The sequence below is a fragment of the Diabrotica undecimpunctata genome, chromosome 2 (genome assembly GCF_040954645.1).
Source record: "Diabrotica undecimpunctata isolate CICGRU chromosome 2, icDiaUnde3, whole genome shotgun sequence".
NCBI classification, from domain to species: domain Eukaryota; kingdom Metazoa; phylum Arthropoda; class Insecta; order Coleoptera; family Chrysomelidae; genus Diabrotica; species Diabrotica undecimpunctata.
The window spans coordinates 19,398,774-19,410,700 of record NC_092804.1 but is presented as its reverse complement, the minus strand read 5'-3'; the positions used below and the strand labels follow the sequence as shown (position 1 = coordinate 19,410,700).

General features: G+C 33.7%; 1 protein-coding gene across 1 annotated transcript in view; it reads right to left on the bottom strand.

Moving 5' to 3' along the window:
- Window positions 1-3,471: 3,471 nt before the first annotated feature.
- The window catches only part of LOC140434288 (glycerate kinase), a 61,091-nt gene continuing 52,635 nt past the window's right edge, over window positions 3,472-11,927 (bottom strand). The window contains exon 6 of the mRNA XM_072522439.1: window positions 3,472-3,855. Within this exon, the coding sequence (XP_072378540.1) occupies window positions 3,509-3,855 (347 nt within the window). The 3' untranslated portion in view covers window positions 3,472-3,508. The remainder of the gene's footprint in view (window positions 3,856-11,927) is intronic.

Here is an 11,927-nt window from a genome sequence, read left to right as displayed (position 1 = left end):
GAAATGATATTATAATATTATGAAAAAAATCAATCAATCAATCAATTTTGTTGATTAATATCAAGCTTCGCGCTAGTCTACAGTACTGTCCACTAAACTATTTTTTTTATAAACATTTAAGACACGAAATTTTGAGAGATCTGAAAAGTAAACTTAAGTTCTATAAATCTTGGTATGTTAATGTAGAGAGCAACTTTATGGTTAAATTGTGGCTTATTCTCAATAAAAATAGTATTATATTAACTGTATTAAGATGCTACAAGAAAACAGCTTCAGAACAATATTAAATGGCAGCGTCGCATCATCATCACGTCTCACATTCGTTTGGTTGGTAAGGCCACCAATCAAATTCGTTTTGTAGGTTCTGTAAGTAAAATGAATTTTAATATTATTATAGGCTTATAATTTACAGAATAATGTACTTAGTTAGGATTAAAATTGGCGAAAAATTACGTCTTTTAATTAAGAATCCGACGAGGAGTGAGACAGGGATGCGTCTTATCACCGCTACTGTTTAATTTGTATTCGGAGTCTATATTCAGAGAAGCATTAGACGAGGTCTCAGGCGGAATTAAGATTAACGGAATCAGCATAGACAACATCAGATATGCTGATGATACCGTCTTAATAGCAAGCAACGCACAAGAACTACAAAATATAATAAATGCGGTAGTTCACCACATCGAAATGTTCAGTTTACATCTAAACGTTTCCAAAACTAAAACTTTAGTATTTTCAAAGACACCAATAAACGTACAGGTGTATGCCAAGGGTCAAATAATAGAACAGGTAAATTCCATAAAATATTTGGTACCAAATATCAATAGTCAGTGTAATCAAAAAAAAGAAATCTCATCAAGAATCGAACAAGCAAGGAAAACATTTATGAGCATAAAAACATTTTTTAAAAACATGTTACGTTTTTTATTCGATCTTACTGTATGGCTGTGAAAATTGGAGAATGGACTCTGAAATAGAAAAAAGAATAGATGCCTTTGAGATGTACATATACAGACGAATGTTGAGAATTCCATGGGTACAAAGAGTTACTAATGTTGAGGTACTTCGTCGCATGTGTAAACAAAAATAATTACTAAGAATAATCAAAGAGAGGAAAATGCAATACTTGGGTCATGTGTTGAGAGGCGAAAGATATGAATTACTTCAAGTTATACTGGAAGGAAAAGTACAGGGCAAAAGATCAGTAGAAAGACGCCAGAACTCGTGGCTGAAAGACCTAAGGAGATGGATCGACCGCTCATCCGCAGAAATCTTTCGCGCAGCAGTTTCCAAAACTACAATTGCCATTTGGATCGCCAACCTTCGAAAGGAGACGGCGCCATGAGAAGAAGAAAAATTAAGATCTTTATTCTTTATTTTTGGTTTAGCTGTAGCAACACAAACGTTGTAGATGTTTGAAGCACACAAAATGAACGAGGCCGCGTTGCTCAGAATCGGTTTTTGTTCGGATCGAGAATCTCACGAGAATCGTAAAAAATGGTAAAAATCGCCCCACGTTCATTTATTTTACACCTGTATAAAAACTAAGTTTATTCGTGACAAAATACAAAAACTGCATACGAAAGCTGCACTCAATATTTAAAACGCACATTGATTTTTGTAAATAGGACAGTTGGATAAAAAAATATCGAATTTTTACCGTCGAGCTAATACAAATATTGTTGAACATTGATTTCGCGCGCGTAACTAACATTCAAAATCGACGGACGCTTAACCCTCCTTTCCACGGGTGACTTTCTTGTGACACAAATCCACGGGTGGGGTCTTCAGGACCAAATTTTAAATATCCTATTTCTCATTAAAAAAAATTTTTTTTTAAATATCTTTAAGAAAACTTACTGATATAACATTGTACTACCTAAATGTACATATAATATGTGTATCAATATGTATTGGTATAGTTTACTGCGAAATAACTAACACCATTATTTTTTTACAAGAGTTTATTAAAAAAATTATGAACGGCAAAATACAAAAGAAAAATATAAAAAAAGACAACATTATTACTCTATATACTTACAGTAATACAAGTAAAAACTAAATATCCAAAATTAAAATTTGAAACAGAAAATAGAGGGGGTTAAATAATGTTAATTTTGTTTCTACACAATCAGCACAACACGCTGATATATGTTCCATACAAAACCAGTTTTTACACAATTGGCAAAAATATCTAGTTTTTCTTTTTTTACAATACTTACACATCCCCGTTTTCCTGGGACTGGGTCATCCCTCGTCGTTTGCTCAATTCCAGAAAATTTTGCAGCAAGTAACCGTGTTGTTCTCGGTATACGCATATTTGGTGCTCGTATTTTCATTGTTTTCTGGACTACCGCAATTACTAAAGACTTCAGAAACAATTGACGAGAAGACCGAAATTCTGCATTCGTATTATTGAATCTTAGTATGTAAGAAATGCATTTATAGCTGCAATGTTAGCCAAGCCATAGCACAAAAACAAGAAACGCCCACTCACGGGTGGGGTCTGTCAGGACACTTTTACAGGTAGCAATTGAAGGAATTCATACAGTTTCACCAAATTATGCTAATACTATTCATTGCCATTAAAAGGTACACCGAGTGTAGGAAAAAAATACAAAAAAAAATTGAAAAAATTAAGCAATTTGATTTATAGCTGTCCTGATGGACCCCACCCGTGGGAAGGAGGGTTAAAGCGTTGTTTCTGAGAGAACGGTTCATCCTACACAAAAAGTGCTAATAAACATTTTTGTTTAAAATTATCTTAGCTACATTTTTTATTTGAAACATTTTTTTCTACGGCGTACATGTAGCGACAAGTTAATTACGAATAATTAAAGTTTTGTATTTAAAAATTAAATAAAACGAATAAATAAAACGACAAATAAAAATTGAAATGTGCTTCTCAATATGTTTATTTAATATACTACAGATATGCTGGACACTTTAATTATACATTTTGAGTACGTTGCATTTTTTCATTTATGGGAAACGGAATATAATACGAAATAAGCAATGACATCACAAGAGACCAGCCCGATAATAAAAGTTTATCGTCTGGCTTTTAAAAGCAAAGAATGTTTTTAGTTTGAGTTTAGTAATCAAGGAGACACAATTTGCATCGCTCCGTAATACATATACAAAAAATACCTTTCCTTCGAGAATAAATTACTCTTTACGAAAATAAATATATTAACAGTTTTTTCCACGTTTTATTCAATATTATTTTTATTTTGTTTCCGTGGAAGTTTAACATACGCATTCACACTAACCACGGAACATACAGATTCTTTGTTTGCTTTTTTACTCCCCTGTAAGGAGGTTTTAGGGGGAAGCCCGGGGGTAAAAGTGGTAAACTTTTTTGCATCTTATTTGGAGTCTCAAAATTAATATTCTATGCGAAATTCAGCTTGTTCGTATGATTTTTAGGGGTATGTTTAGGTTATAAGAAAATACAAAATATATCTTTATTAAAAATCTATTATATTTCTGTATGTTTTTAGAATCCCTATATTTTCGGCTTAATAATCATAAGATGAATATCCATAACGTTAGTTCCGGTATGGCCTATTTTTACCAAGTTCTGACCACCATTATATGTCTCGTAAAAGCCGTAAGCGTCATTATTTTCCAAATATAACTCCGGTTTAATATTCTGCGTGTGTTTCATAAAATCACTAATTGCTATGGCTCCGGCGGCATCTGTCGGACCATCTATACCATCTGTTCCGCAACTTAGAAATGAAATATCAGCCCCTTTTATATCCAGCTTATTAACTTCCATCGAGAAGGCCAGGGCTAATTGTTGGTTTCTTCCTCCTTTTCCCGTTCCCTTTACTACGACTGTCGGTTCTCCTAAAACAAAATCGAAATAACATTATTTCTTTTAAAATGAGATTTTATAAGAGTTGATATATTTTAAAATTTGTAGCTATTTGTGAACAAAAATCGGCTATTTTACTCTTAAGCACCTCTCACTGATGGTCTAAAAATTTATTTTATTATTAAAGTATATTTCACGAATTTGTGATTATTTTGGATTCTCCCAAACAGGTTGCAAATTAAATCTACCCTAATAAGTTTGTAAGAGTAGTACTTGTAATTGGAAGTAGATATTTTTACATATAAATGAAGTAACATTTAATTTCCATGCTTATTTTACAGCTGAAACAGCCAATGGACGTCCCTTGCAACTAGTTAAATCCATACATATACGTTTATGTGATGCATTGTGTATTAGTAAGACAAAACTTAAGTCAGTTTAAAAAAACAGACACAGTAGTAAAAGTAGAAGTCGCATAATATAAACCTATACCACATTCTAAGACTAAAGATCTTCCTGAGGTTTGTAAGTTTGAAATTCGAGAAAACGTGTCAAAAGAAAAAACATGTTTCTATAGAGTTGGTGTTAAAAAAATACAAGATAAAAATACATTCGAAATTTCCTCGCTCTGTCTTAGAAAGAGTCTTATTTATTGAGGTGGGAAGGAAAAATAAAAAAAAACATGATACTAGCCTCAACATACGTTGTGATTGAATCGGTTGCTAGATACCGTCCAGTAGAGACTCAACCAGTTAAAATATCATGATATGATCGTAAAGAAAAAAAGTCTATTGAAGTAGGATGTCCACAAATAATACAAGAACATAATATTCACATGGGTGGCGTAGACTTGATAGATGAACTGATGGGTCGGTCGTTATCACATTAGACTCAAGATTAGGAATCTAATGTCGAGTCCATGCTGATAAATTTCCTAATTGTGATGAAGCAAAGGATAAATTATACGAATTACCTCAATTTCGCGAGCAGGTAGCTGCGGATCTTGTGGTTTTTAAACAAAGACGTGCTGTTGGTCGATCATCTTCTCAGTCTGGATAACCTGGTATTGGTAGTGTTGGTCAGAAATCTAAACATCCTGTCGCCGATTTCAGATACAACAACTACGCCCATTTTCCAATATGGCTAAGTAAATCAGGAGGAAGAAAGAAATGTAAATATTGCAAAGATTTGGTAACCCAATGTGTTTGCCTAAACTGCGACCTACATTTGTGTTGCTCTAGTGTAGGATAAAAAACTGTTTCTACGATTATTATCACAAATAATGTACTTTCCTCGTCTGTTATATTGTTCCAATAAAAATGCTTTGTTTTTTCGAACAAAAAAACGAAATATCCTTTGTTTTATTTAACTTAAACTATTATGTCGTCCTTGGGGACCTCTTGGACGTCTAGTTCAATGGAGAAATCTTTATGGGAATTTCATATTCGTCATTATTATAGAAAGATTAACTAGAAACTAAAATAATCTATGAAAATATGCACTATTGCAGATTTTCCGGTTGGAAGGTTAACAGTGTACAAAAGGCATTGTAGGCCTAGGGCCAAAAGTTACATTTAAAATACTTGGCGTTATTTTTACTACTAAAGTTCTTAAAAAAACTTTCCATTTCTTTCTGCCTTCCGATTCTTTTCTCCAGTTTGTCATATTTCCTTTAAGTTACTTTCAATCTTTTCTATCCATTTTGCCCTTGTTGCTTTTTTTGTCCTTCCTATGGGCCTCGTACGTAGGATTATCTTTGGCATTCTTCTCACTGTCATTGTTTGAGTATAGCCTAGCCATCTCATTTTGTGTGCCTTGAAATATGTCGTAATTTTAGGCTTTTTGTAGTGCTCAGATACTTCGTGATGGGTTCTTCTTCTTTTTTTTTTCACTATTTATTCCTCCCAAAATGCTTCTCAGATGCAATGTACAGATGCAATATTCGTTATAAAGCAAATTACTGAGAAATCACTAAATTATAATAGACCAGCATTTCTGTGTCTGATTGACCTAAAGAAAGCGTTTGATAGAGTAAGACTCAAAGATATAATCCATCTTCTGTATAATAGAGAAGCTCCCCTAAATATTATAAAAATTATCGAAAACATCTACCAAAACAACAAAATGGAAGTCAGAATAGATGGACAGCTTAGAGAACCTATAGAAATTGGTAGCCGAATAAGACAAGAGGATACAGAATGGGAAACAAACAAATCAAAATACTCTGTTACGCAGACGACGCAATATTGATAGGCCAAGATGAAGATAGTCTGCAAAGACTGGTCCACAGATTTAATATAAGAACAAAAAAATGTAATATGACAGTCTCATCTCAGAAAACTACAACAATAGTTGTCAGCAAAGAACCAACAAGATGTAACATAGAAATTGATGGCATCAGTATTGAACAAGTAATGGAAATAAAATACCTTTGAATTACACTGTCTAGCTATGGAGACCTGGACAAAGAAGTGAGAGATCAAGAACAAAAAGCAAATAGACTGGCAATATGCCTTATTAACACTATATGGCGAAACATACACATTAACTCTGAGATGAAATCAAGAATTTATAAAGCCAGTGTAAGACGAATAATGACATATGCCTCAGAAACAAGACACGACACAGCCACAACGCAAAGGCCACTGGAAACTGCAGAAATGAGAAGAATTACAGGAAATACGCTGAGAGATCGAAAGAGAAGTAAAGACATTAGAAGAAAATGTAACGTACAGTGTATAAATGAATGAACACAAAATAGAAAAAAAGAATGGAATAACCACATAAGCAGAATTTTTGGGGACCCATGTCATTAAAATAGCAAGAGATAAGTCACCAATCGGCAGAAGAAGTATCGGACGACCGCGCAAAAGATGGAGTGACAACCTTCCATAAAGATATTATCCCTCCAATGGACAAGCAGAATTGCTTATAAAGACGAAAAAGAACAAGAAGAGGAAAATGCTTCTTAGTATTTTACCTCTCCTTATTTTTAGCTGCTTCTGTTCAACTTTATTAGCACCCATGTCTTACATTCATATGTTGTAGATAGTCTTACCAGTAGCCGGTATATTCTCAGCTTTATTTTCCTAGATAAAACTTAGACTTTAATAGACTTTAAATGACAGATTTCTGTCAATGAGACTCTTGCTCTTATCTCGATCTTCTTACAGTCGCTCTCTTTTAAAATTACTCCTAAATAAGTGAACTCATTGATCATATAAAATTCATAAACTTTATTAGGTTTATTTCTGTTTTTATCTTCAAATTTTCTTCCCTTTCATCTTAGTTGCTCCCCATAATCTGATTATTTGTGTCTTTGTCCTAACCAGAGCAATAAGTCATCTACAAAAGCTAGGCATTGTTGCTACATGCTAAAAATGCAAAGTTCTTGATAGTAGGTCTGCTTGCCTTGATCTTCTTTCAACTTTAAACGTCTTTGATCTTAACTTATTCCACATAACTTAATTTTTTTTCTGCTTAACGTCAGCTTTGTTAGCTCTAATAACTTACTTAAATAACCCAGTTGGCTCATTTCTTCAAAAAAAATTTTCCTATTAACTGTATCGTATGCTTGTTTAACATCAACGAATATTGTATATAACTTTATTTTACACTTATAAAACTTTGTCTGGATTTTTTTTAAAGCAAAGATTTGACGCATTGTACAACAAAAGGGTTACTTTTAAAAAACAAGCAGCAGTTTGTGAGAGTTTTAAGATAATGAAAAAAAAACCAAAAGGGTTAGTTTATCAAAAAATCATGCTGGGAATATTTGTTTAAAGTCAATGATAAAGTCAATTTAGAACTTAAACACGACAAAAAGATCATGTAGCGGAACTCAAGTCATGAGTATGTGATTAAAGTCTTGATTTTTACTGAGAAAGTCATCAGAAACAGAGCTACTATTCAAGTTATGATAATCAATCAAGACTCATTGGTATTAATTTGCAAAACCAGAATTTTGCAGTATCTTAACGCTGGTTTTTAAGTTAGACATTGTCATTCTCGTTAAAATAAGTTTTTTTGTCTTATTGAATGAATCTGGTAAGTTGTTGATTTTTGTGGAGTAAGTCCAGCCTGGTATTTTCCAATTAAGCCAACTGTGTTAACTTGTAGCCTTTCGTAGAGAATATTTGCTAGTATTTTGTAAGCACTTGTTAACAGGGTTATACCTCTATCGTTGTCGAGCTGGAGCTGATCTGTGTTGTCTGCTTCTTTGATATATTGGCCGTTAAATTTTGCGTCGAAAAACTCAACCTATTGGTTCAAGATTGGGGCCATATCACTTGGGATATTTCCCTCCCCATCCTGACAGCTCCCTATTCTTGGCATAAACTCTTTACTCATTTTGTTTACATTTCTGTAGAACTTTCAAGTTTTGTTTTGATTTCTTAGCCTTTCTATGTTTTCTGTTTTTCTTCAAATTGCCTTCTTTTTCTTATATATAATCTCTTTTCTTTTTCTTCCCTTCTTAGGGTTCGCTATTCCTACTTTGCTCTTCTTATGCATCTAGCTTGATTTGTCTTTAGGTAAGCTCTATTTTTGTTATCTGTTGCTTCTTGGCCTCTTCTCGTCAAACCGTTCGTTTTGTCTGACTGGTTTGGATTTCATCAATATTTCCGATGCCTTCTCAGCAATTATGTTTCTACATTTTGTCCACAATTCCTCCACATTTCCCCGCTTCCAAGCTCTCATCTTTCCTCATCAATTTGTCTCCTATACTCTCTCGCAACGTCTTGTTTCATATGCTTATCCTTCTTTAGGTTTGAACTTTTTCCTCTGATTTTTGCCATTACAAGAAAGTAGTCACTATCTATGTTTGAACATCGGTAGCTTCTGACATCCATGAGGTCGAAAGAATGCCTTGCATCTATTAGGATGTGATCTATCTGATTTACGGTTTCGTTGTCAGGTGATTTCCAGTTTGACAAACAATCATGAAGCTGATGACTCTTATACAGCAACCTAGCACAATTTAGATTTAATTATGCTTCTGTATAACTACATTCCTTGAATTATATACTCTTTAAAACTATGCATACATATAATATTGTCATAACTTAGTGTACCTGACAGAATCCTAATAGTAGCAATTTGTATTTTAAGCATTTTAGTAACCTTTCCGGAGATTTAAATATCAACAGAAAAGTTTAGAGGTGGAAACTGTTTATATCTTCTTCTTCTTCTTCTAATGGCGCTACAACCCTTTGTGAGTCTTGGCCTGCTTAACAATGTTCTTCCATTCAGCCCTGTCGGATACTTTCCTTTGTCACTGCCTGATGTTAATGGTTTTAAGATCCCTCTCTACGTCGTCTATCCATCTTTTACGGGACATTCCTCTTGTTCTGTTTCCTTGGGGCTTCCATCTCTGGACTACTTTTACAGCTCAATTATCTGGCATTCTTTCTAGGTAACCAAGCCAGTTTAGTCTTTGTGCCTTTACAAATCTGACAATATCTGCGCTCTGCATTAGTTCATCCAGCTCGTGGTTCATTTTAATTTTTCACGAACCATCGCTGCATTGGGTTGGTCCAAATATATTCCTTAGTATTTTGCGCTCAAATATTCTCAGTTAATTTTCATCAGTGGTTGAGAGGGTCCACGTTTCATATCCATATGTGACCACTGGTCTAATTACTGTTTTGTAGATTCTCAGCTTAGACTCACGATTCAGTAACTTACTTTTCATTAAGTCTTTGTATGCATAAAAGTACTTATTACCGCTAAGAATCCGTGCTTGTATTTCTTGACAGATGTTGTTGTTGTCATTTATTATTGAGCCTAGGTAGGGAAAAGTGGAGGCATATTTGTAGGTGTGGTTGTCTACCTTCAGATTCTCACGTTCATTCGATTTTGTGCACTCCATATATTTTGTTTTGCTTTCATTTATATATAGACCAAACGTAGCAGCTTCTCGTTTCAGTTCTATAACTTTTTCGCTTAATACCCTTTTGTTGCGGCTTATTATGGCAACATCATCCGCATATGCGCATATTTGAATAGATCTTGTATTAATACAGCCGTTTATATCAAGTTTTCTAACAACAGTTTCTAAAGTTAGATTAAAAAGTGTTGTTGATAAGGCATCCCCTTGTCTAACTCCATTTTCAATATCAAAGGCCTGCGTCATATCTCCATCTATTCTTACCATAGCTTTGGAACCCTCCAGAGTCATTCGTATAAGCTTAACCAACTTATTGGGTATCCCTAACATAGATAGTTGCTTTAACATCTTTTGTCGATCTACTCCATCAAACGCCTGTTTGAAATCGATATACAAGTTGTAAATAGGTATGTTATATTCAACACATTTTTCATGTATACCTCTTAACATATGTATTTGGTCTATAGTTGACCTCTTTGGTCTGAAGCCACATTGGTATTCACCAATAATCTCCTCCGAAAACGATTCCAGGTGGCTGTATATCATTCCTGATAATATCTTGTAGATGACATTTAAAACTGTTATGCCCCTATAATTTTTGCAGAGTCGTTTGTCTCCCCCTTTGTACATAGGAAGTATGATTCCTACTTTCCAATCTTCTGGGATGACTTCTAGTGTCCATATGCGGTCGATTAGTTTATGGATACGCCTCCATAGCGCATGTCCAGCATTTATTCCATCTGTGCCTGGTGCTTTGTTATTTTTTAGATGTTTTCAGAAACTGTTCATATAACGTATAATAAACTGATTGTGAGTAAGTCTAAAATTTATTTCATCATTATAAATTTAATATGTTTTCTCATCAAAATCATCTCATAATATACTACAAAATCATTACTAAAAGAAGTGAAACGTATCATTTTATTACTTTTTTTTATACGAATAATGTAATTGCTTAAAAAAACAGACAGCTTCCTTAAAAACATTTTTGGTCTCAGTCTCGGCTAATTATTCCCTTCTGAATTTCCGTCCTTGTCCGTTACGACAATGTCATTTTGCCGGTAGTCGACTACAAATGGAAAATCTGTTATTCCAGGGGTTTACTGGATATAATGGTCATTCCAGATAGCATATCTGGACTTTCCAGACACTGGTTTCTCTTATTTTTTGGTTTATCTTCGTCTTTACGCATTCACAAGGAAATGAGCCGATCCTTTGCATTATATCTACAGAAAATACATTTTTAAAATATTTTCTGAGAAAACTTTCTTTGAAATACAAGGCAAAGACGATCGGGTACGCGACTTTTCTAATTATATTAAATTTATCTTTTATAAAATATGTAAGAAAAACAATTTTGATATTATACGCGCTATTGAAAAGACTTCAACACAATATAAACATGGAATATTGAATAAGAATAGAGCTTTTTAATCAAATTTGTCAAATTTGTCAAATTTTATAGGTTGAGATAATTGAATTAGAAAGTCGATGGTTACAAATAGTTGTTTTTTTGTTGTTGTAATTAAATAACGTGTATGTAAGATTGCTTGGAATTTTTAAAAGCACGCTGATTATTACTTTAAAGGTGATCTGTTAGGAAGAATTAATACAGAAAATGACTGCTTCCATCTACCTACATGACCCTTCTTTTGTTAAAAAATTTGGTGGCATTTATCCAAATAAAACAATATTAGAGTTAAGTAGTCTAATATACATATATATATATATATATATATATATATATATATATATATATATATATATCAGTAGCGCACCTAGAATTTGCCTCTGGGGGGGTTTTGGTTGGTCACCAAAATTTTTTTTATAATGTTACCTCCATTTTGAGCCCTTAAAATGTGTAAGTAACAGTGTCAGAATAGGGTCCTGGGGGGGGGGGGGTTTAACCCCCAAAACCCCTCCCTCGGTGCGCCACTGATATATATATATATATTCTTCTTCTTCTTAAAGTGCCCTCTCCTCAATGGAGGTTGGCTACTACAATTTTAAACTCTTCTCTATCTTCAGCTGTTCTTATTAGCTGTTCAAAATTTAGCCCTGTCCATTGTCGGATGTTTCTGAGCCACGATAGTCTTTTCCTTTCTAGGCCTCTCTTTCCCTCGATTTTTCCTTTCACTATAAGTTGGGCATATTGGTACTTATTATTTCTCAGTATGTGGCCTAGGTATGATGTTTTTCTAACTTTTACTGTGTTAA